Consider the following 23,943-nt stretch of genomic DNA (forward strand, 5'->3'; position numbering starts at 1 on the left):
CAGCAGAAACCTAGGGGGCCTGGGGCTTCCCTGGTAGCGCGGTGGTTGAGGGTCCGCCTGCCGATGCGGGGGACACGGGTTCGTGCCCCGGTCCGGGAGGATCCCACGTGCCGCGGAGCGGCTGGGCCTGTGAGCCATGGCCGCTGGGCCTGCGCATCCGAAGCCTGTGCTCCGCAGCGGGAGAGGCCACAGCAGTGAGAGGCCGCATACCGCAAAAAAAAAAAAGAAAGAAAAAAGAAAAGAAACCTAGGGGGCCTATCTCCTGGGGCTGCCCTTACAAGGTACCACAGACTGGGTGGCTCAGAACGACAGAAATTTAGTCTCTCAGTTCTAGAGTCCAAGGTCAAGGTGTGGGCAGGGCCGCGCTCCCTCTAGAACCTGTAGGGGAGGGTCCTTCTCTGCCTCTTCCAGCTTCTGGTCGCCTCAGATGTACCTTGACTGGTGGCAGTGTCTCCACAGGGCGTTCTCCCTTGTCTCCACAGCACCTTCCCTCTGTGCATGTGTGTCTCTGTGTCCAAATTTCCCCTCTTTATAAGTCATATTGGATTGGGAACCACCCTACTCCAGTAAACCTCATCCTGGTCATCTGCAAAGACCCTATTTCCAAATAAGGTCACATTCACAGGTCGTGGAGGTGAGGACGCAATTCATCCCATCTCAGAGCCAAACCAGAGGGGTCCCATTCAAGACACTGCCGCGCGGAGAAAGCGGGTCACGTCGAAGGGGGGGCGAGGAGTGAGCTGGGGGAGGGGTGCGCCAGCTGGGGCCAGCGGAGCAGGAGGGGCTGCACTTTTGTCTTGTTAACTCAGCAGCAGGAGGCAGAGCCCAGGCCCAGGAAGTGGAGGGGGGGCTACGCTGCAGCTCAGGAGGGCAGCTCACACGCAGAGCCCTCGGAGAGACAAAAGCCAGCGAGTGGGAGCAAATGCCAGCAAATGCCAGCGATCGGCTAGGCCACGGGGCAGGTGCTGGTACGGCTGGGGCAGCCCAAGGTACCAGCGTTGCCGCCTCCAGAGGGCCAGGTCCCCGCCCCAGGGCCGCCGCTTCGTGCTGTCTAGACAGACAGAGGCCAGTGGAAGCAGGATGAGCCACTGCTCTGGGCAGACACAGCTGCGGGCACACGGGGCTGGGCCCCCGGGAGCAGCTCTCGTCTCAGCCCCATCCTCCCCTCGGCCCAGACTGGCCCGCGTACAGGGCAGGCCTGGCGCATGCGCAGGACGGCCAGGCCCTTTGGAGTCCACGACTGAAGGTGGAGCGGGCAGGAAGCCCCCACGACCCCACCGGGGCCCTGTGTCCTCTGAGAGGGCCTGGACCGGGTCCATGCGCCTGGCCCTGCGCCTCCTCCCTGCCTGTTTCTGCCCCACAGCATCTTATCTCCCCCACCGCCCCCATCTGGAGCTCTTAAAGCAAATTCTTGCCTTATCACCCGTGGCAGCTGCCTCTGCAGCGACGTGTCTGGGGTCCCTGGCCCTATCTGTCTGGCTTGTCTGCTTGGGACTCTCCTCTAGTGCGACGCCTGGCTCCCCCTCGCTCCCGCTTTCATGCTCTCTTTCTCTCTCGTCCTCTTTCAGGGCCCCCAGATCCTGGTTGCCATGGTATCACTGCAGCGAGTACCAGGTGGTGGTGGGGGGCAGGGAGCCGACACTGCTGCAGTCTCCGCCATTTCCGATGCCAGGCACCCGCGAGGCACCGTGGCTGGGGCTCATTGGGGGGGGGCACTCGGCGCCTCCACAGGCCTCGGAGGCTTCTCCTTGGCCATGGGAGGTGGGGAGAGCAGAGGGGTGGGCATGGGAGTGAGAATATAAGGGGGCGAAAGAGGGGTGGCTGGTGGCATCGTGGCCGGGGGAGGGGAGGATAAAAGGTGAGAAGTCAAGGTGAACAGAAGGATGATCAGGCTGGAGGGAGGGAGGTTCGAGGAGGGGCTGGGGGAAGGGACCCCTCCATGGGAGCTGGTGGGGTTGGGGGCCCACTGAGGCTAGGATGAGCCGAACTCCAGCTCCTGCAGTCTTGTGGGGAGAGGGTCATGACCAGGCCAGGCCTCCCTCGGACCCTGGGGGAGATGAGGGCCTGGCTGGAGACAGAATGGCAGCCAGCCCAGAGGAGTCAGGGGCGGCAGCTGGAGGGATGGAGATGCGGGAAAAGGTGGAGAGACAGCGATGGGAGTGAGAGAGATCTGAGATGGAGACAGAACCAAGGGAGGAAAACACTGGAGGAGGAATGCTGACAAACACGGGTGCCAAGGCACGGGGGGGGGGGGCGGGGGGGAGCGGCCGCAGGGTGGGGACTGGAAACACAGGAGCAAGGGGACAGACAGAGCCCAGAGTCCCCCGTCACCATCTCCTCTCTCTTGCTCCCAATCCTCTCTACCCCAACCCAAGCAGGATGCAGTTTCCATGACAACCTGGCCGGCCAGAAAGGGGGGCAGGGGACTGCAGAGGAAATTTTCCACATCAGCAGGAAGAGGATGTGATGCAGAGAAGGAATGGGCTGGATACATGGGGGGGGGGGCGCCACACAGGGCCCTGGAACCCCAAAACATCTCACCCACTGCCTCCCAGGATTCTCATCCTGCCCCCAGGTGGCACCCCCCACACCCCCACCTCTGGGCCATAGCGGGGGAGGGGGAGGGTTCCAGAGAAGCTCAAGGGTCAAATGTCCAAAGTTCAGCCGCTGCCCAAACCTCGTGTGTGGGGTGAGGTGGGGGGATGGGAGGCAGCAAGAAGCTGCGGAGCTCAGACCGCAGGCCGCCAAATCCGCGGGCATGGCTCTCAACACGGTCCCGAGGAAGGTCGGGGTACTGGGCTACGGCCGCCTCGGTGAGTCCTTGACTGTCTGGGGCTTCTTCCCCAGGCCCCTTTCTAGAGCCCCAGAAGCCCCTGTCCTCCACAAACATACTTTTCTTCTGTGTCTTTATCTGTGGCTCGGCTGCCTCTGGCTGACTAAGTGTCTTCCACTCCTCACCGCGGGGCTCCAGCCCCCTCAGGATCTCCGTCCTCCCCTTTCCGAGTCTCTGCCCCCCACCTAAGTTTTTGTGTCCCCCGACTCTGGGTCAATGTACTCCCTCCCTCACCTCTGTCATTCCCTCTCCGGGCCTCTGTCCCCCTCTCTCCAGGTCTCTGTCCCCCTCTCTCTGGGTCTCTGTGCCCCTCTCTCTGAGTCTCTTTCCCTCTCCCCAGGACAGTCCCTGGTCTCCCACTTGCTGACTCAGGGACCAGAACTGGGCCTAGAACTTGTTTTTGTCTGGAATCGTGACCCAGGACGAATGGCGGGGAGTGTGCCCCCTACCCTTCAGCTCCAGAACCTTGCTGCCCTCGGGGAGAGGTCAGTGACCTCGCTGTGAGAGAATGGGACTCTCTGAAGCTCCTGTTCTGGCCTCCCTTAGGTGCTGTGTGCTCTCAAGTGATTCCCTTACCCTCTCTGGACCTTGGTTCACCCAAATGTGAAATAGAACAAGCCTCTGTCTTATTTCCCTTCCCAGGCCAGGGCGAAGAGTGACAGGCCTCCATAGACTCTGGGAATCTGGGGAGGGGAGGTCTAATACCTCTTCAAGGTCCTCGCTGCCTCTCTCCCCTCTCCCAGGCACCCTGACCTTGTGGTGGAAGTGGCCCATCCCAAAATAATCCACGAATCTGGGGCAGAAATCCTGCGCTATGCCAATCTCCTGGTGAGCTCTGTGTCTTCTGCCTTGGCATCACCCCGCCCTAAAGTGGGATCCATCTCTTGACCTCAGCCCCTCCCTACCTTCATCTGCCCCAGGTGGGATCCCCCTCAGCCCTGGCTGACCAGGCCACAGAGCAGCAGCTCCTGGAGGCCTCGCATTGCTGGGGCCACGCTGTGTTCGTGGCCCGGGGGGCCCTCTGGGGCACTGAGGACATCGCCAGATTGGACGAAGCCGGGGGCCTCCAGGTGAGGGCCTGCTGGGCTCCCTGGGAACCGGAGGGGGCCAACAGAGACCCCCAGTCCCCCCGACTCTGGCTCTCACTTCCAGAGCCTCCGTGTCACCATGGCCACACACCCTGATGGCTTCCGGCTTGAGGGACCCCTGGCTACGGCGCACAGCACTGGGCCTCGCACTGTGCTCTATGAAGGCCCTGTCCGCGGGCTCTGCCCCCTTGCCCCCCGAAACTCCAACACCATGGCTGCTGCTGCCCTGGCCGCTCCCAGCCTGGGCTTCGACCGTGTGATCGGGGTGCTTGTGGCCGATTTCAGGTGAGCGAAGCTGAGCGGGGGTCTGGGCTGGGGCCAGGCCAGCCGGACTGACCACCCTGCTTGCCCCAGCCTCAAGGACATGCATGTGGTGGATGTGGAGCTGAGCGGACCCCCGGGCCCCAAAGGCCGAAGCTTTGCTGTGCACACCCACAGAGAGAACCCCAGCGAGCCAGGCGCTGTCACCGGTTCTGCCACCATCACCACCTTCTGGCGCAGCCTCCTGGGTGCGGCCACGCTCCTCCCCGGCGCTCCTCTCCCCAAGCCCTGGGCTCTTGTGCTCTGCAGAGCTTGGGTCTCAGGCTCTCTGAGTCTGCAGTTCTGATTCTGTCTCTATCGATTCATCTTTATTCCTGAGTCTCCTTAACCTTCTACTACACGACGCTGAATCTTTATAGATCTCTATCTCTGTCCAAGTCTCCTCTCTCTGAGCCTCTGTGTCCCCCTCTCTCTGGGCCTCTAGCATGTGAGTCTCTGTCTACCCCCCAGGTCTCCGTCCCTCTATCTCTGGAATTTGGTCCCTCTCTCTGGGTCTCAGTCCCTCCCTCTAGGTCTCCACCTTGGTCTGTCCCTTCTTCCAAGTGTCTGTCACTCCTTATCTCTCTGTCTCAGCCTTTCATTCCCCGTATCTCCTCCGCAGGCTGCTGCCACCTGCCCTCCAAGCCGGGGATCCATCTCTGCTAAGAAGCCTCCTCCTTCCCAAGAGGACATCCTCATCTCATTATTTACCTCGCACCGCCACCGTCCCGCTGCTGCCTCAGTATCCCCAGACCTCCCTCCTGTCTCAGTAAATATTGGAGACGCTTCTCCCTGCATAGTCTGGTGTCTGATCACTTGTTTCCCTTCTGTGACGTCACGCTTTGTCTTCACACTAGGCATGATGTCATCACAGGGAGCGGGCATACAGAGTAGCAACACCCCTGGAAGCTATCGCGAGAGCCTAGTCACTACATTTCCCATAATCCTTCGAGTAGCAGGGGGCGTGGAAGTGTGCGAAGGAGAGGGTCGCCTCAGGGCACATATCCGGGACTCACCGCGGGGGCCGACGGAAGTTGTAGTCCCGCGTTCTCGGGGGCGACAGCGAACTTCCGGGCCACGCCGCCCGGGCGTTCCGTGCGGAGCAAGAGCTCTCGCGAGGGTCGCCGGGAGTCGTAGTCCGGATCGCGGGGGCCGCCGGGAGCTGTAGTTCGTCCCTCCTGCCCAGTCACCGCGGTGCTGCCCGCCCTGTTCTCGGAGGCCAGAGCTGCCGGCCAGGGGGATGCGGGAGCCCCCGGTTCGGGGGAACAGAGAGGCAGGCGGGGTGAGGGTCGTTGCCAGGCAACGGGCTAGCGCCACGGTTGGGGTACGGGTCGGGGAGAGGGCTCTGTTACTCGGTGTCCGGGGAGGGGGCCCTGTTGCCAGGTGACAGGAGGAGAGAACTCTGTTGGTTAGTGACAGGGGAGGGGAGTCTTCTGTTGCTAGGCGACCAGAAGAGACCCTGTTACCTAGAGACAGGGGAGGAGCCTTCCTCTATTGCTTCCTCTAAGTAACCTGAGGAGAGACTGGTTACCTAGTGGGGGGGGGGGTCCTCTGCTGCTGGGTAACCAGAGAGGAAGCCTGTTACCTAGGGACAGGGGAGGGGGGTTCTCTGTTGCTAGGTGACCACCATAGGGGACCCTTTCACTTAGGGATGTGGCGGGGGTGGTCCTCTGTTGCTAAGTGAGCAGAAGAGAGAGCTTTTTTCCTAGAAATAGGGGATGGAGGTACTCTGTTGCCAGGAGAGCGCCAGGAAAGCAGTCAGTGGCCCGGTGGCCGCTCAGGCTGCCTGAGCCCCCACTCAATGACGGTGCCCCCAGGGCCTGCTGGCAGGTTCGGCTTCCTGATCCCAGGCCCCTGAGTACCTTTTCCCCCACCCTCACCCCCAAGCAGGAGCCGAGGACGGCATGTCCCAGGCCCCAGGAGCTCAGCCAAGCCCGCCCTCCGTTTACCACGAACGGCAACGCCTGGAGCTCTGTGCCGTCCACGCCCTCAACAACGTCCTGCAGCAGCAGCTCTTCAGCCAGGAGGCTGCCGATGAGATCTGCAAGAGGTGACCATCACCCGCCCCAACCCCTGGAGAAGCAGGGCTCACAGAGGTGGGGCAACCCACCTGGGTCTCAGAGCAAGGCAGGGGCAGAGCCCCGGGGCTTTCTGCTGCCCCATCCCCTGCCTGGGCTGGAGTCTGGGACTCAGAGATTGAGAGTGCCTCCTGCGCCTGTTCACCCCTCTCTCCTCAGCCCCAGAACAGGCCACATCCTTTTATGTGGGCCCTCATCCCCCACTCTCCTCTGGCCTCCCAGCTTCCGGTTTATCTCGTTCAGTCCAGGCTACATAGAGCTCCCGCGATGACCCTGCCCCTCCCCTGCTCTCAGTGCTCCCATGGCTCCCCAGCACCCCGGCAGAAGTCCCAAGCTCTGCAGTCTGATAACCAAAACCCTGTGTGCTGTGATCCCCACCCGTCTCTGTCGCTTCATATCTCACTGCTCCCCTCCAAGCAAACTCCTCTCCAGTCCCTGAAGGAGCCCCGCCACGGTGCCTCTGGGCCTTTGCACAGGCTATTCTTTCTGCCAGGCACAGCTTTCTCCTCTCGGCAGCCTGGAATGTTCCTCCTCACTACTCAAGATTTCAAACATCACTCCTTTGTTATCTCTCTGCCAGATCCCCTCCTCTCTGTCCCCACAGCTCTGGCCCCATCATCTCCTAGACCCTTTCTCCCCATCTCTTGCTCACAGCCCTCCCGTGCCCGTGCCCCTGCCCCGGCATCCTCAGGCAAAGTCCCAGCCCCTCAGACTGATTATTTTAGAATGTATTCATCTCCTCTGTCGTTCAAAATAGGGATCAATCAACTCTTCCATGGCAAAGCCATGCTGGAGACCCAGAGATGAGTCCGCTATGAGCCCTGCGCTGAGGGAAGCCAGGGAAACAGATACACAGAAAAAGAATACACAGCTTTCCCCTCTCCGACCCCTCCCCCTGCCCTGCCCACCAAAGGCCCAGAGACAGAACAAAGGTGCCATTGTCCAGAGGAGGCAGAGCCCAGAGAGACAAGTGGTGGTGGGGTGGGCCTCCTGGGCTTGGGGACAGCTGGACGAAAGGCTGGGGGTAGCAGCACAGGAGATGTGGTTGGGGACAGGTGGCTGCAACGGGTGGGATGGGCCTGAAGCCAGGAGGCCAGCAGGGGACAGGTCTGCAAGGCCAGGCTGAAGGGCTGGGGCTCTCTCCTGGGGTGACGGGGGTGCCAGGAAGGGCTAGGAGCAGGGGCAGGGCCGAGGCAATGCTGGGTGTAGAAAGAGCCCCCAGGAGGGGGAGGATTGGAAGCTGGGGGAGGGACAGGGCACACATCCTTGAGGCCAGGGCAGAGAGGGTACGGGGACAGGAGCAGGGCTTGGGGCTGATGAGTCAGGGGATTGGAGAGAGGGAAGAGTCCCAAGGCTGGGTGACTCACGGACCCTGGGACTCTTTGGCTTTGTGGGGGAGGGGGAGGCCTTTCCAGGGAACCCCCAACTCAGGAGGCCCTGACCACCTCCCAACCAGGTTGGCCCCAGACTCCCGGCTGAACCCCCATCGCAGCCTCCTGGGCACCGGCAACTATGACGTCAACGTGATCATGGCCGCCCTGCAGGGGCAGGGCCTGGCCGCCGTGTGGTGGGATAGAAGGAGGTGCGACCGAAAGCACTGTGTCCTGTGTGCTGAGCTTGGCACAGTGGGTGCGGTGTGATGGTGGTCAGTGTGGGACAAAGCAGGAGGAGGGGATGGGTGGAAGGTTTGCATGGGTGGGTCATGGACGGCTGGCAGGCCGAGGGTCAATGGTTTAGGTTGATGGTAACTGGGTGAGTAAATGCATGGTGAGTGGGCGGCTGGATGTGCTGGGGAGGTGGTTGGGTGATGGGATGATGTGAATGGTTGGGTGGCTGAGTGGTTGAGTGAATAAAGGATGAACAGCTGGTAGGCAGTGGTTACCAGATAGGCGGTCGGGTAGACGAACGGATCAATGGATGGATGCGTGGATGGAAAGGATGAATGAAGAGTTGGGTGGACGGTGGAGAAGCCGCTGGGCTGTTGGCTGGCTGCTGGTTGATTGAATCAGTGGGTGGATGTGACGGGGTGAAGCGTTGATGGGCTGGATGGTGGCTGATTGTTAGATGGCTGGGAGGCCTGGATGGGTGAGTGGGTGGGCAGGTGCTGTATAATGGATGGATAACGGGTAGAATCAGCAGCAGATGCGTCAGGAGCGGATGGGGAGTGGGGTGGGTGGTGGAGTTGTTGGGCGCTTGGATGGATGGAGGTAGGTGCATAAGGGACGGGTAATGGATGGACAGGCAGATGGTGGATGGTGAAGGGGGAGTTGCCGGGTGGGGGGTGGCTGCCTGGGAGGTCTGGGTGGGGAGGGGGAGCAGGTGAGTAGAAGGAAGCAAGGGGTGGGTCGGTGGAAGAGAGTCCCTGGGTGGCTCGCGCAGCCACCGCTGCCACCAGCCTGGGCCCCCCACACCCGGTAACGCCGGGCTGGCGGGCGCCTGCGGAGGCCGGGCCCTGACCGTGGCATCCCTGCCCCACCGTGCAGGCCCCTGTCCCAGCTGGCGCTGCCCCGGGTGCTGGGGCTGATCCTGAACCTGCCCTCGCCCGTGTCCCTGGGGCTGCTCTCCCTGCCGCTGCGCCGGCGGCACTGGGTGGCCCTGCGCCAGGTAGACGGCGTCTACTACAACCTGGACTCCAAGCTGCGGGCGCCCGAGGTCCTGGGCAACGAGGATGGTGTCAGGTGAGGAGAGGGGGTGACTCCAGGGCTGGGCGCCAGACGCCCCTCCCCGGGGGGCACCCCCAGGCACCCCCCAGGCCTCAGTCTCCCTGTTTCTCTGCCCAGGGCCTTCCTGGCAGCCGCGCTGGCTCAGGGCCTGTGCGAGGTGCTGCTGGTGGTGACCAAGGAGGTGGAGGAGAAGGGCTCCTGGCTGCGGACAGACTGACCCCGAGGAGGAGGGGACCACGGCCGCCCGCGGGCGTGGCCCCCGCGCATCCACATCCAGTTCCCAGCGCCGGGGGAAGGGCCAGGCCCCCGCACCTCCTGGACCCAGCGGAGGTCCCAGCCCCTTCCTCGCACCGCCCCCGCCACATGCCACTGCTGCCTCAATAAACCAGACGGATGATTTGCTCCCAGCCTGGCCTGAGTCTCACTGGGGGCCCCTTTCCTTCAGTTACGCTGGTTTATCAGAGAGACCCAGGCAGGCCTGGCCAGGATCCGAGCTCTCTGCCACCTCCCGGCTTGGTCACTCATCTCTCGGGCCTCAGTTTCCTCATGGGGGTGGGCCCAGGGGAAAACAATGCAAATGCCTGCCCTCTCGAGGCACCTGGGAGAGACCAGGAGTGAACAGAGAGACGCAGTCCAGGGTGTTTAGGGAGATAAGCCCCAAGGAGAAGGAGAGGGTTTACTTCTTGACTCCCAACTCATCTACCAACTGCAGTCATGGCCCCAAAAGATGTCCAGATCCTCATCCCCGGAACCTGCGAATATGTTCAGATGCGTGGCAAAGGGGAACGGGAACGAAGGTTGCTAATCCGCTGACCTTAAAATCGGGAAATTATCCTGCATTGTCTGAGTCGGCCCAATGTAATCCCGAGGGCCCTTAAACGTGAAGCGAGCACGGGACTTCCCTGGTGGTCCAGTGGCTAAGACTCCACTCCTCCACGGCAGGGGGCATGGGTTCAATCCCTGGTCAATACCACATGCACGGCGGTGCAGCCAAAAAAAAAGTGAAGGAGGTAGGAGAGGAGAATCTCAGACATGACTAAGGAAGCAGCATCAAAGAGATGCTACACGGAGGGGCGCGCGCTTTGAGACAAGAGGGGTCATGGGCCAGGAAACGCAGGCAGCCTCTAGGAGGTGAAATACACAAGGAAACGGATTCTCCCCCAGGCCCCCAGAAGGAACCAGCCCTGCCCACACCTTGACTCTAACCCAGTGAGACTCATTTTGGACTTCCGACCTCCAGAAATGTAAGAGAATCAATGTGTGTTGTTATAAGCCACTACGTTTGCTAGAGTAGCCAGGGAAAGGAACACCAGGAAAAGGAACACAGCGTAGAATTCCTCAGGGCAGTGGAAGGTGTTGCTGAGGAGGTGTTTGAGCAAAGACTGGAAGAAGGGGAGGGAGAGAGGCAGGCACGGAGAGGTCTGCAGGAGAAGCATTCCAGGCAGAGAACAGGCAGTGCAAAGGTCCTGAGGCATGCTGGTGTGGCTGGAACTGAGGGAGCGAAAGGGTGGAGAGGTGACGGAGGGGGAAGATGGTGGCCAGTGGGACTTGAGCAGAGGAAGGACAGACTCCCACTGGGTGTCCTCCCCACAGTCTCCCCTGAGCAGCCCCCATCCTGTTCTGTACCCTTCCCCCAGGGCCCCCTGTCCCTCCAGGTCTGGCCTGTGCAGCTGGATGCTTGCCCTCCTCAGCTCTCGGGCTGGGAGGAAGACACAAGGGGATGGATGTAAAGACCCCCAGTCCCAGTGGTGGGGTGTTTTAACAGGGGTCCCATGGGACAAGGTGGGGGGCCACAGGAAGATGAGGGGTCCTGGGGGAGCTGGCTGAGGGGCGTTCTCCAGGGAGCCAGTGGGAAGGGAGGGAGGGCCCATTCCAGAATTAGAAACAGCCCAGATTGAGACCTGGAATGTTGAGGGAGATGATTTCTCCAGTAGCTATTTGAGGAGGTGATAAAGAGATAAGGGTGGATCCTGGCAGGTCCACAGCCCACAGGGCCTCCAAGAGCAGCTGAGGGGCTGGACCTGGTCCAGGGCAATGGGTAGGGCTGTGAGCAGGGGGGCAGGTCGGTCCTGAGTGCAGAAAGACCCTCTGGGGCCACGTGGGGGAAGGCTGGAGGCTGGGAGGCCCAGGAGGAGGCTGAGGGTCCCAGTGGGAGACACGTGGGGGAAGGCTGGAGGCTGGGAGGCCCGGGAGGAGGCTGAGGGTCCCAGTGGGAGAGGACGAGTCAGGGCCTGAGTTCAGGACCCTGGGGGCAGAGTGGAGGTGACAAGAGGATCAGGGCAGGCTCTGGGGGTGGGAGACGGGCAGGGAAGGAGGACCCGGTGTCTGGCCCTGGGGCCTGGGGGACAGATGGGACCGAGGGAGGAGGAGTGGTTGTGGGGGACATGCTGAGCTCAGGGGGGTGTAAGGAGTGTGACAGGCCGGGTGACATCAGGGGAGGAGGACCAGGGTCAGGGACCCAGGAGATGGTTTTAGGGGTCATGGGCCTAAAACTGTGAGGGAGGAACATGGGCAAAAGAGGGGGCCCCCACTAGGTGGCGGGCAGATATGGGGGACCTGGAGGCACAGGCAGGGCCCCGCTGGGGGCGTCTCCCCGGGCCCGCCTCAGGCTGTGCTCCACCCAGACAGTAAATTCTGAGAGGGACACAGGAAAGAAGGCGGGAGCAGGCGCCGGCAGGACACGCTGACCCGTGGTGATGGGGGCACTGGTTCCCAAGAGCTCAGAGGTCAAAGGGCAACTTGTAAAGTAAAAAGTCAAGCAGCACGTGAGGGGAAACTGCTGGGGTCCCGGGACACTCCAGCTCAGGGGTGCCCCCAACACCCGCCTAGTCTCTGACTCCCTCTGTCCCTCCCTTTGGGTCCCTCTCTTGGGCTTTCTTTCTGGGTGTTTCTGTCTCTCCGTGTCGCTCTCAGCTTCTGGGGCCCCCTCCTGCCCCCTGTGCCTGTCGCCTGTCCCATCTGGTCCCAGACAGCCTGGCGGGGCTCCCTGAGTGTTTCTATTCCTGGGCCTGAGTGACTTCCCCAGGTGCCTTCTCAGTGGCGGCCTAATATGGTCAGAGCGGGAGCCCGGAGGGCAAGGGTGGGACCTGGGCAGGGGGCGTGGGGGTCCCTGCAGCCTCCCTCCTCCTGCTCCCAGCTCCCCCCCAGGCGCTAACGCCTCCTGCTCTGCAGGCTGGGCCAGCGCATGGGTTGAGCGCTTACCGTTTGCCCCTTATGGTGGGTGCAGACGGGCCCATGCAGCCTTGAAAGCCCCCACCTGCTGGGGCCACCCCACTTCGCACAAGCCTGAGTCAGGCTGTCCCTTGTCCCAGGGTGCCCAGCCAGGCTGGTCCCAGAGCATCGGTTGGCGGGGGCTCCTGGGAATCCCCAGTTTCCCTTTGGGGGCGCCCCACGCAGGCCCCCAGGGGCGTCTCTGTGCCGGCCTGGTTGCAGGAGGGAAGGAGGGGGTCCGGTCACGCGGAAGGTGCAGGGGGAGGTGACAGCTGTCCCGTGCCCCCGGGTGCTGACAGCTGAGGCCCAATTTAGCTCTTGGACGGAGCCCGGGGCTAGCCAGATAAGGCAGTGAGGGGTGCAGCCCCGCCCCCAGGGCACCCCTTAAATCACCCGGTCGGGCCCTGGGGGGTGGCCGCCAGCGATGCCAGGTGAGAGGGGCCGCGCTCCTTCCTGACTCCCCGCGTCCCGCCTGCACAGCGCTGCCCCTCTCTCTCCGACTTTCCTGTGTGTCTCTCTCTCTCTCTCTCTCTCTCTCTCTCTTCCTCTCGTCTCTCCATCTGTCTTTCTGTCTCTTCCGATCTCCGACCCTCCCGCTCTCCATTTCTCCCCATCCTGTTCCTAACTCTGCCTCTGTCCTTCTTTCTGTCTCTCTTGCCCCATCCTCTCTCTTGTCTCTGTCTTCCCATGTCTATCTAATCTCTCTTCATCTCTTTCTGTGTATCTCTCCTCTTTCCATTTCGTCTGTCTCTGTCTCCCCATCTCTGACCCTTCTGCCCGTCACTCTCCCTTCTTCCGTGTGTGTGTGTGTGTGTGTGTGTGTGTGTGTGTGTGTGTGTCTGTCTGTCTCTCTCCTCACTTCTCTCTTGGTCTCTCTCAGTCGCTCCCTGTCTCTGTCTCTCTGCCTCTCCCAGACTTTCTCTCCCCGTCTCTCTCTGGCCCTACCTCTCCATCGCCCCGGATGGAGGCCGCCTGGGGCCTCTGCTGCGGTTTCTGCTGAATAAAGCTGTTTCTGTCCTCACCTCTCCGCTCCTCTCGCCTCTTTTCCTTTCTTACCCCTCTGCCTCTGAGCTCAGCACCCCCGCCCTGAACCCGGGTGGGTGGAGGTCGGGAACCCGGGGCTGGGGTCGGGGTCGGGGTTCCTCCCTCCCAGAGACTGCAAGAAACAGAGGCTGAGAGACAGATGGAGGAGATAGGGAGAAAAACCGAGAGATGGATGCAGAGAGAGACCCAGAGACAGCAAGAGACAGGGACTCAGAGACAGAAAGACAGACGGGAATGGGGACCACAGACTCAGAGATGGGAGAGCCAGTGGGACAGCAAGACCTAGATACGCAGAGAAACACAGAGAGTGAGACAGGGCGACATCTCCATCTCAGAGACAGGGAGATGCAGAGACACGGAGAGAGACTGGGAGGTCGAGAGACAGAGGTTAGACGGTGCCCCGCATCCCCCCAGACACGGCAGACTGGGCTGGGCAGCCCCCTCCCCCTCCCGCCAGGCAGTGCCAGGCCCCAGACAACGGGCCCTTGTCCTGACAGGGCCTTGACTCTGTCCGGCAGCTGGGGGCTGGGCTGGCTGGGCCCCGGTGTTGGGGGGGAGGGGCGGCCACCAGAAGCCTGGCCTTGGCCTCCACCCTCAGACTCTCCCTCCTCCCTCGACCTCCTCCTTCCAGCCTCCCTCTGGGGTCTCTGCGCACTCCCAGCCTGCTTTCTGCTCTGCCGGGGAAGGGGACAGGCATTTACGGAGCACCTGCTGGATGTACCTGAAATGCCTCCGGCCCCTCCCGACACCCTCTTGTCTCCCCTGTCCCTTCCTCTGTGCCCTCTGCTTGTTCTTCCTGGGCTTCTGGCTCCCTTCCTTGGAAAAGATGGGCATTTATTAAGTTCCTAGTGTTTGCCAGGCAATTTCCATACACTGTCTCTGCACCTTATACTCTTTTTGCTCTCCTGTCCCTTCCACCCTGTTTCCTTTCCCTTCTTCCTGATCTGCCTGGTCTCTCCTGCACGGAAATGGGCATTTATTGAGCACCTACTGTGTGCTAGGGAATTTACAAACCCTGTCTCCTCTCTTATTATATACACCCTTTTCTCCCCTAATTCTTGTCTTCCTTCTCTATTCATTTCCTCTCCTTTCTGACTCTGTTCCCTCCTAGGGGAGGGAATGAACATATATTGAGGACCTACTGTGTGCCAGGCAGTTTGCACACCATCTCACCCTTCCTCACACCGTCTTCCTTCCCTGTCTCTCCTCTGTCCTCTCCTTGTCTTTCTGGGCTCTCTGCTCTCTGCCAAGGCAAGGAACACACATTTATTGAGTACCTATGGTATACCAAGCAATTGGTTGTGCTTTCTCTATTCTCCTCTCGTTCTCTCATCTCCACTGACCCGTGGTTTCTGCTGTCCTCTGCTTCTTTCTGCTCTCTGCCAGGAGAGGAACTGGGCATTTATAGAGCACCTATTGTGTGCCTGGTAATTTCCTTCCACTCCCCCTCCCTCCCCCTCGATTCTCCGTGTTCCTTCATCTCTTATTTTCTGCTGTCTCTCCTTTCTTGGGGGAAGAAAACAAGCAATAATGGAGCACCTATTGTATGCCAGGCAATTTACACCCCACCTCATCTTCTCTTGCCTCTTTCTCCCTGCCCCGCTCATTCTGCCAGCTTCTCCCTTCCTGTGTTTTCTGGGCCTTCCTCGGGGAAGGGAACAAGCATTAACTGAGCACCTCTATGTGCCCCATGATTTGCTGGAACTGCCTCCTCTGACATCACCTCCTCCCTTCTGCTCCATCCTATTGCCTCCTCGGCCAACCTTCCTCTCACCAGTGTCTTCCTCTTCCTCTTGTTTGCCTTCTCTTCCAAGGAAGACAGTGTGCATTCATTGAGCACCTCCTGTGTGCCTCACCCACACACTCGCATGGTCTCTTCCTCATTTCCTCTCTTCTCCCTGGTTCCTGCTCTCCTCCAGCTTCTCCCCTTCCTCTCTGCCCTGTCAGCTCTCTCCTGCGGGAGGAACTAGGCATGTACTGAGCGCCTGCTGTGTGCTACTCCTATCAGCTGTCTGTCTGTCCCGGCTTGCCCCATAGGCCCTGCGCTCCCTTCTCTCTCCCTCTCTGCTTGCTTTCCTCCTCCTGGCTGCCTCCTCTGCTCGCTGCTAGGAAAGGGGACAGGCATTTATTAAGTGCCTATTGTATGCCCACTGCTTTACCTACACTGTCTCCTTCCAGCACAGCTTCTCCTGTTCGTTCTCTCTGCTGGCGTTTCCCCTCCCCGCTCCTTTTCTTCCTGTCTTCTTTCTCCCGGGAAGAGAACCAACACTGAAGAGCACCAACCGTACTCCTAGCTATTTCCACCCCTGGCCCTCCCTCCTTTGGCTGTCTTTCCTCCCGTTTCTCCTCTGTGGTGGTTTCTTCACTTCCTTTCTGACTTGGCTCCTCTCTCCTGACGAAGGGAATGAATGGGCATTGATTGAGCACCAGCTGTGTGCCAGGCTCTTCACAAGCCCAGCGTCCCCTCCTCACACTCTCTCCCTCTCCCTTTCCCTTCCTCTCTACCGCCTCTTCTCTCCCTTCCTGCTCTCCGCGTGCTCCACCAGGAAAGGGTAGGGGCACTGATTAAGCACCAACTGCGTGCTGGGCAGCTCACACACGCTGCTGCCTCTCCTTAGACCCTGTGTTCTCCCCTGCCCCCTCCTCTTCCTTCTCTGCAGCGGAAGCTCTCAATTTTTCCAGAAGGAAGGGATGTAGGCAGCGATCTCAGCCACCACGGCTGTGGAAGGGGCCCGTCATCTTCACCTCATGGTGCTGGGCACCGCGAGCTGATGACCCACTGGGGCTCCATTTGGATTTCCTCACTGGGGAAAAGAAAATGTGGATCACAATAGCCACTCCCTAGGGCGGGGGAGGGAGGGGTGACTGAAGGGGACCAGGAGAGAAAGTAGGCTAGACAGTGCTAGAACACGCCCACGGGAGGGAGGAGGGGCGCTCATCCTGCTCTGGTCGTTGAGTCCTGACTTGTCGCCCTCGTGGTCCCCTCCCTCACCTCCCTGCGCGCTCTGCTCCGCCCCCGCCCCCGAGAAGCAGCTGAGGAAACTGAGGCTCAGGCTGGGGCGGGGGAGAATCGCCCGCCACTCGCCCCCTCTCTCCCCCATTCTCTGGATCTCCCTCCGATTCCCAATCTCTCTCTCTCACTAGCTCTTTCTCCCCTCCCTCCCATTTTCTGGACCTCGCTCTCTCCGCACCTCTCGCTCCATCTTTTCTCTTTCTCTCCTGCCCCTGTCTCTCACACGCTTCCTCTGCCTCTGCCCCATCAGTTTCTCTTGACACACGCATCGTCCTGCCGGAAAGGACTTCCCTCACACTGTGTTGCCGTTTGCTTCGCGCACACCTTGATCAGGTCCTTTTCATTCTTTCTTCCTGCAGCCGCTCCCCCTCTTCCCCCTCCTCCTCCCACTTCCTCCTCCCCCTTCTGATCTGTCTCGACCTTCTGTCCATTTGTCCGTCTCTCCACAGCCACCCGCTCACAGGTTTCCTTCCTCTCACCCTTGCCTTTCACCCTGATCCTGTTTCTTCCTCTTTAATTCACGCACCCCCACGCTCCTCCCCCACCCCACTTCTCTTCCTTAAACCGCGCTCCTATCCGTCCTTTACACCTTCCTCCGCCGCAGCCCCAGCTCGACTCCCCTGCACTGCCACTCTCAGCCTTTCTGGAAGCCCTTCTGCTTTTCCTTCTGCCTTTGCCCCGCCCCCCGCTCCTGGCTCCCACCCCGTCCATCCTCCTACCCCCGATGGGATGGGGCGCGGAGTCCCCAGCCCTGGGCTTCCCGCTCTGGGCTCTCGGGCTAGCCCTCCGCTCCCCCTTCCTCGGCTGCTGCGGTGTCTCCTCTCTCTACCCTTGTCCCCTTCGCCTCGTCCCTATGCCTCACGTTTACCTCTCACACCAGCCTCTCCTGCTCCTCCCATCTCCCCCACAGGGGCTCCTATTTCCTTCCCTTCCTAGCCTCGCTCTCACTCAGTTTTCCTTGTATCTTCTTTCCATTGGCTTTTTACTCCGGACTCTCTCCTCCGCCGTCTACCCCCCCTCCCCGCCTCTCTCCCGGCGCTGCCCTTCCTACCACCCTGTCCTTGTGCCCTCCCTTCCCTGGCGTGAGGGGCCAACCGCCCCCTCAGCCCTCACCGCATGCCTCGTCTCCGTCTCTCATGGTCTCTTTCTCCCACACCTGCTGCCATACACCTGGGGTTTGCAGCGTCTCCCCTCCCCGCTCTCCCTGCCCCTGTCCCCCGTCCCTGTCCCGTCCTTGCTCGACTCCCACAGCTGGGGAGGCCCGTGCGGTAACCAACGGGGGCGGGGCGGCTGCGTCCCCGCGCTGGTGGTATTTTTATCCTGTCTCGGAACAGACGGTCCTGTGATTAATGTTTCACAGCTTACGGAATTCATTTCATGTTCTGCCAGGTCCTGGGACCATCAGCTGCACGTTTCTGCCGCCTGCAGCTCATCGTTAACTGGGACACGGGGACGCTGTCCCGTGACCTGGCGCGCTATCACTCGAGAGGGGGCAAACCTTCCCTTCCCTCCTCTCTGCCTCCCTCAGTTTCTCCTTCTCTCCCCCTTCTCCTTTCTGAGCCCCATTCAATCTCTCCCCCCTTCTCCTTTGAGCCCCATTCTCTCCCCCCTTCTCCTTTCTGAGCCCCACTCCTTCTCTCCCCCCTTCTCCTTTCTGAGCCCCATTCCTTCTCTCCCCCTTCTCCTTTCTGAGCCCCACTCCTTCTCTCCCCCTTCTCCTTTCTGAGCCCCATTCAATCTCTCCCCCTTCTCCTTTGAGCCCCATTCTCTCCCCCCTTCTCCTTTCTGAGCCCCACTCCTTCTCTCCCCCTTCTCCTTTCTGAGCCCCACTCCTTCTCTCCCCCCTTCTCCTTTCTGAGCCCCACTCCTTCACTCCCCCTTCTTTCTGAGCCCCATTCTCTCCCCCCACCTCCTTGCTGAGCCCCACTCCTCCTCTCTCCCTTCTCCTTTCTGAGCCCCACTCCTTCTCTCCCCCCTTCTCCTGAGCCCCACTCCTTCTCTCCCCCCTTCTCCTGAGCCCCACTCCTTCTCTCCCCCCTTCTCCTTTCTGAGCCCCACTCCTTCTCTCCCCCCTTCTCCTGAGCCCCACTCCTCTCTCCCCCCTTCTCCTTTCTGAGCCCCACTCCTTCTCTCCCCCCTTCTCCTTTCTGAGCCCCACTCCTTCTCTCCCCCTTCTCCTTTCTGAGCTCCTTCTCTCCCCCCTTCTCCTTTCTGAGCCCCACTCCTTCTCTCCCCCTTCTCCTTGCTGAGCTCCTTCTCTCCCCCCTTCTCCTTTCTGAGTCCCACTCCTTCTCTCCCCCTTCTCCTTTCTGAGCCCCATTCCTTCTCTCCCCCCTTCTCCTTTCTGAGCCCCACTCCTTCTCTCCCCCCTTCTCCTTTCTGAGCCCCACTCCTTCTCTCCCCCCTTCTCCTTTCTGAGCCCCACTCCTTCTCTCCCCCCTTCTCCTTTCTGAGCCCCACTCCTTCTCTCCCCCCTTCTCCTGAGCCCCACTCCTCTCCCCCCTTCTCCTTTCTGAGCCCCACTCCTTCTCTCCCCCCTTCTCCTTTCTGAGCCCCACTCCTTCTCTCCCCCTTCTCCTTTCTGAGCCCCATTCTCTCCCCCCTCCTCCTTGCTGAGCCCCACTCCTTCTCTCCCCCTTCTCCTTTCTGAGCCCCACTCCTTCTCTCCCCCCTTCTCCTTTCTGAGCCCCACTCCTTCTCTCCCCCCTTCTCCTTTCTGAGCCCCACTCCTTCTCTCCCCCCTTCTCCTGAGCCCCACTCCTTCTCTCCCCCCTTCTCCTGAGCCCCACTCCTCCTCTCCCCCCACCTCCTTTCTGAGCCCCACTCCTTCTCTCCCCCCTTCTCCTTTCTGAGCCCCACTCCTTCTCTCCCCCCTTCTCCTGAGCCCCACTCCTCTCCCCCCTTCTCCTTTCTGAGCCCCACTCCTTCTCTCCCCCCTTCTCCTTTCTGAGCCCCACTCCTTCTCTCCCCCCTTCTCCTGAGCCCCACTTCTTCTCTCCCCCCTTCTCCTTTCTGAGCCCCACTCCTTCTCTCCCCCCTTCTCCTTTCTGAGCCCCACTCCTTCTCTCCCCCTTCTCCTTTCTGAGCCCCACTCCTTCTCTCCCCCCTTCTCCTTTCTGAGCCCCATTCCTTCTCTCCCCCCTTCTCCTGAGCCCCACTCCTTCTCTCCCCCCTTCTCCTGAGCCCCACTCCTCTCCCCTTCTCCTTTCTGAGCCCCACTCCTTCTCTCCCCCCTTCTCCTTTCTGAGCCCCACTCCTTCTCTCCCCCCTTCTCCTTTCTGAGCCCCACTCCTTCTCTCCCCCCTTCTCCTTTCTGAGCCCCACTCCTTCTCTCCCCCTTCTCCTTTCTGAGCCCCACTCCTTCTCTCCCCCCTTCTCCTTGCTGAGCCCCACTCCTTCTCTCCCTCTTTCTTCACCTGGCTCTTTCCTGTCACACCTTTGGCTTTGCTCTGTTTTCCCTGCTGTCACTCTCTTCTCTCCCTCAGTCACCACATGCCCTCGGGATGGCCGCCCGGGTGTCGAAGAGGGAGACTGTCCTCCGTGGGCCTGGCTGGGGTCTGAAGAGCCACCGCCCACCCCTCCCGGCGCCTCCTGGCCTCGCGCTGCAGCCTAGTCTCGCCTTACTTTCCACTTTTCTCATTTCCTCCATGTTCCCCGTCCCTTCTTGCCACCACGTGCCTCCCCGCTGGCCTCCCTCCATCCTCTCCTCAGCCTGGACCTCCCCCTCCCTCCGCCCCTCCCCTTGGCCTCCAAGAGTGTGTGTGTGACACTGGCGGGACGCCTCTCTCTCCCTTTCCCTCCTCTCTCCCCCCTCCCTCCATCCTTTTCTCTCTCCTTTCCTCCTCTCCCACTCTCTCTGCCTCTCTCTCCGTGCCGTCTCTCACACCCGTTCTCTCTCTTACACACATATATACACACACTCATTCTCTTCTCATCTTCTTTTTACCATATCCCCTCCATCCTTTTCTCTCTTCCTCGGTCTCTCCTCCCCTCCCTCTCGGGTCTCCCTGAATCTCTCCCTCTTTCCCCCCCACCCCGGCTCTCTGGGAACCTCCCCAGGGCTCACACCCCTTCTCTCTCCGCTTGCTTGTCTCCCGGCTCGTCCCCTCCCTCTCGGGTCTCTCTCCGGAGCGGTTCTCTCCCCCCTTCGCCCCATCTCTTCTCTCCTCCAGCCTCCCTCTTTTCTTTCTCCCGCTCCTGTGTCTCTGCCCTTGGCTTTCTCTCCTCTCCTGTCTCCCTTCTACTTTCTCTATCTTGCTTCTCCTCTGCCTCTTTCCTTTTTTCCACTTGCTCCCTTCATCCTCCCCGCTCCAGTTCGCCCCTTTTCTCTCTTTCAAAACCACTTGCCTCTTCCTCTCCTGCTTCCCCTCCTCTGGTCTCAATGCGCCCTCCCCCCTCTCCTGCTTCCCCCCCTCTGGTCTCAATGCCCCCTCCCGCCTCTCCTGCTTCCCCCCCCCCCCGCTCTGGTCTCAATGCCCCCTCCCCCCTCTCCGGCTCCCCCCCCTCTGGTCTCAATGCCCCTCCCCCCCTGCTTCCCCCCCTCTGGTCTCAATGCCCCTCCTCCCTCTCCTGCTTCCCCCCTCTGGTCTCAATGCCCCCTCCCCCCTCTCCTGCTTCACCCCCCTCTGGCCTCAATGCCCCCTCCCCCCTCTCCTGCTCCCCCCGCTCTGGTCTCAATGCCCCCTCCCCCCTCTCCGGCTTCCCCCCCTCTGGTCTCAATGCCCCTCCCCCCCCGCTTCCCCCCTCTGGTCTCAATGCCCCTCCTCCCTCTCCTGCTTCCCCCCTCTGGTCTCAATGCCCCCCCCCGGTCTCAATGCCCCCTCCCCCCTCTCCTGCTTCCCCCCCTCTGGTCTCAATGCCCCTCCCCCCTCTTCCCTCCGTTTCCTTTTCTGTCTGCTCATCCTCCCGCTCCTCCCCTCTGTGCTCCTGGCGGCCCCGCCTCTTCTCTCCCCTCCCTCTGTTCCTTTCCTCTTTCTTTCCTTCTTTCTTCCTCCTCCTCTCTCTCTCCGACCCTCTCCCTTCCCGTCCCCTCCCCATCCCTCCCCAGCTCTCTTCCCACCTCTCTTCCTTGTTTCTCCCTCTCTGCCCCCTCCTCTCGGGGCCTCCCTGTCTCTGCTCCTCCCACTTCTCTGCCTGTCCTCCCCTCTGAGTGGCCCCCTCTCCCCTCCTCACATCCGTCTCTTCTCTCTCCTCTCCTCGCTGAATCTCTCCTTCCCCTCACCCCTCCTCTTTCTCACTCTACAGTTTCTCTTTCTCTAGCCCCTCGCACCTTCTTTCAGTCTCTCTCCTCCTTTCCTTTGTCTCCTCTCCCAATCTGTCTTCTCATCTCCTCTCTCTGTCTCCGGAGGCCCCTGCCCTGCCCTGCCCAGCGCCCCCTCCCCCGCGCGTCCTCGCCCTGAGGGCTCCAGGGGCTCCTCTCTCCCTTTCCCTCTCCTGCCCTTGGGGCTCTGAGGTTTCCAAGTTCTGAGCAGATGAGGGAGTCAACCCAGGGAGCCCGGGGCCGGGCCAGGCTGTCAGGCCAGAGTCCCCGAGGTGGAAGGGCCTTTGTGACACCCATTTTCTCTCTCTTTCTGTCTGCCCCGGGCTCTGGACACTGCCTGGAGGGATCAAGTCTGCCCCAGGTGCAGGGAGGACGAACGAGGCCGGGCTCAGAGGCAGGGAGCAAGCTGCCTAAAGACTCACAGCAGGTAAGTGGCAGGGCCAGGACAGGGCGGGCCGCCCTGCAGCTGGCTGGGAACCTGCTCCTTCCTGACTCTCCGGCCTGAGCTTGCTGAGAAGGGGGCTGCCGCCTCTGCTCCGTTCCCCTGCCCAACCCTCCACCATGTTCTCTTCCTCAGGCAGCGTGAAGCACAGCAGCCGCTGGGAGGACCTCACACGACCCCACTTCACAGATGAGAAAACAGGCGCCTGGTGTTCCTGAGGACCAGCATCTGCTAAGACACAGACTTCATGGGAACCCCAACCTTCCCAAAGGATCGACAGTGCCCCCTCTAGGGTCCTTCTCTCCGCTGAGACGGACCACATGGGTCAGCATGATGCCTGACCTCCCCCAGTACCGCCCAAGAGGCATTCTCAGACTCGGTGTGGTCGTCCATCACCACCTACTGGCAAAGGACAAAACTGCAACCAGCTCTAATAAACACTGGGAATGATCCCGACAAAAGAGGACAGTGCCAGGGGGTGGCAGAGGGGCTGCGGGAGAGGAGGGGGAGAATTTGCAAAATTCTGTAAAAATTAAAAACTTGACTCCTAACCAATACATAAACATCATACTCAGCAAGCTTCTTGGTGTGCCAACTTAAATCTCCAGACTTCGTGGGTGTTTCCCAGTCATGCTACGGGCAGGTTCTCTCCTGCACTGCCATGGAAATGCACGCGTCGCTGCTCTGGGAAATGAAGGAGAGTGGGATTTGGTTTACACAATTTGCTAGGGAGCCTATTTCCAGGAACTGGGCCAAACTGAGTTTGTTTCCTCTGCAGTGACCTTGCTGAATGGAAGCTGGGTGCAAGCAAAGGTGAATGTTCACAGCCCGAGAGGCCCCAGTCACTGGCCCTTGATCCTCACCTGGAGTCTCTCTGATGGGCTAAATAAAGAAACCTCTAGAATTGTTTCCCGAAGCTACCTGCTACAATGCACAATTTGGGGGTGGCAAAGATTCTTTAAAAATACTAAAATTAGGGCTTCCCTGGTGGCACAGCGGTTGAGAGTTCACCTGCCGATGCAGGGGACACGGGTCCGTGCCCCGGTCCGGTAAGATCCCACATGCTGCGGAGTGGCTGGGCCCGTGAGCCATGGCCGCTGAGCCTGCGCTCCACGGGAGAGGCCACAACAGTGAGAGGCCCGCGTACCGCAAAAAAAAAAAAAAAAAAAAAGAAAGAAACAGTGACTAAGCTCTCCAGGGATGGGCAAGAATTAGATGCGAAGTTTAATCAGAAGAGAGCCCCAGGGAGCCTGCACGAGGTCGGACACTGACTAGAATATGCCACAGGGTAACCTTGCTGGCTTGAGAGCAGTCAAAAAAAGTCTAAGAAAAAAAGAATGTGGGACTCCTCTCATGGTCCAGTGGCTAAGACTCCACGTTCCCAATGCAGGGGGCCTGGGTTCGATCCCTGATCAGGGAACTAGATTCCACATGCCACAACTAAGAGCTCGAATGCCACAACTACGCATCCCGCACGTGCAACTAAGACCCGGCACGGCCAAATAAATAATAAATAAATAAAAATAATGTAATCAGATTGACAAAGACCTCAAACCTCGAGCCACTAAAAAATAACAAAATGGGGGCTTCCCTGGTGGTGCAGTGGTTAGGAATCCGCCTGCCAATGCAGGGCACACGGGTTCAAGCCCTGGTCCGGGAAGATCCCACATGCCGCGGAGCAACTAAGCCCATGCGCCACAACTACTGAGCCTGCGATCTAGAGCCCGCGAGCCACAACTACTGAGCCCGTGTGCCACAACTACTGAAGCCCGCACGCCTAGAGCCCATGCTCTGCAACAAGAGAGGCCACCACAATGAGAAGCCTGCGCACCGCAATGAACAGTAGCCCCCCGCTCGCCGCAACTAGAGAAAGCCTGCGCGCGGCAACAAAGACCCAATGCAGCCAAAAATAAAAATAAGATAAATAAAATAAATTAATTTAAAAAAATACCAAGGCAATGTGAGTCAGCGGGAGGCTTTGGGGCTCTCAGGCCACTTGTCACTGTGCAGAG

General features: G+C 60.4%; 3 protein-coding genes and 1 long non-coding RNA gene across 12 annotated transcripts in view; 3 read left to right on the plus strand and 1 right to left on the minus strand.

Moving 5' to 3' along the window:
• Nucleotides 1-23,943, minus strand: part of EMC10 (ER membrane protein complex subunit 10) — a 97,518-nt gene that overhangs the window by 66,144 nt on the left and 7,431 nt on the right. Inside the window, exon 8 of one of the 2 annotated variants that reach the window (XR_009537101.1) lies at nucleotides 21,738-22,615. The exons of the other annotated variant lie outside the window; for it this stretch is intronic. The gene's annotated coding sequence lies outside the window, so the exon portion shown is untranslated. Of the gene's footprint in view, nucleotides 1-21,737; nucleotides 22,616-23,943 lie in introns of those variants that run through there. 2 annotated transcript variants of the gene reach the window in all.
• ASPDH (aspartate dehydrogenase domain containing) lies at nucleotides 2,759-5,358 on the plus strand. The gene is made up of 7 exons (XM_060132055.1): nucleotides 2,759-2,813; nucleotides 3,174-3,318; nucleotides 3,577-3,661; nucleotides 3,754-3,903; nucleotides 3,986-4,206; nucleotides 4,276-4,430; nucleotides 5,285-5,358. Exons 1-7 carry the CDS (start codon nucleotides 2,759-2,761, stop codon nucleotides 5,356-5,358), a joined length of 885 nt encoding a protein of 294 aa, XP_059988038.1.
• On the plus strand, nucleotides 5,344-9,364 carry JOSD2 (Josephin domain containing 2). Of its 8 annotated transcripts, none has more exons than XM_060131800.1 (5): nucleotides 5,344-5,503; nucleotides 6,112-6,317; nucleotides 7,756-7,881; nucleotides 8,783-8,977; nucleotides 9,080-9,364. In XM_060131800.1, the coding sequence occupies exons 1-5, from the start codon at nucleotides 5,462-5,464 to the stop codon at nucleotides 9,177-9,179; spliced, it is 669 nt and encodes a 222-aa protein (XP_059987783.1). In that variant the 5' UTR covers nucleotides 5,344-5,461; the 3' UTR covers nucleotides 9,180-9,364. The 8 variants fall into 8 exon arrangements, with proteins under 8 accessions (XP_059987783.1, XP_059987784.1, XP_059987788.1 ...); XM_060131801.1 differs by having other exon boundaries at nucleotides 6,112-6,271; XM_060131799.1 differs by having other exon boundaries at nucleotides 5,358-5,503; nucleotides 6,109-6,317.
• LOC132509674 (uncharacterized) lies at nucleotides 21,055-22,840 on the plus strand. Its single transcript, XR_009537103.1, has 2 exons — nucleotides 21,055-21,916; nucleotides 22,067-22,840. It is a non-coding gene; the product is annotated as an uncharacterized LOC132509674 (long non-coding RNA).

The sequence above is a fragment of the Lagenorhynchus albirostris genome, chromosome 19 (genome assembly GCF_949774975.1).
Source record: "Lagenorhynchus albirostris chromosome 19, mLagAlb1.1, whole genome shotgun sequence".
Lineage (NCBI taxonomy): Eukaryota > Metazoa > Chordata > Mammalia > Artiodactyla > Delphinidae > Lagenorhynchus > Lagenorhynchus albirostris.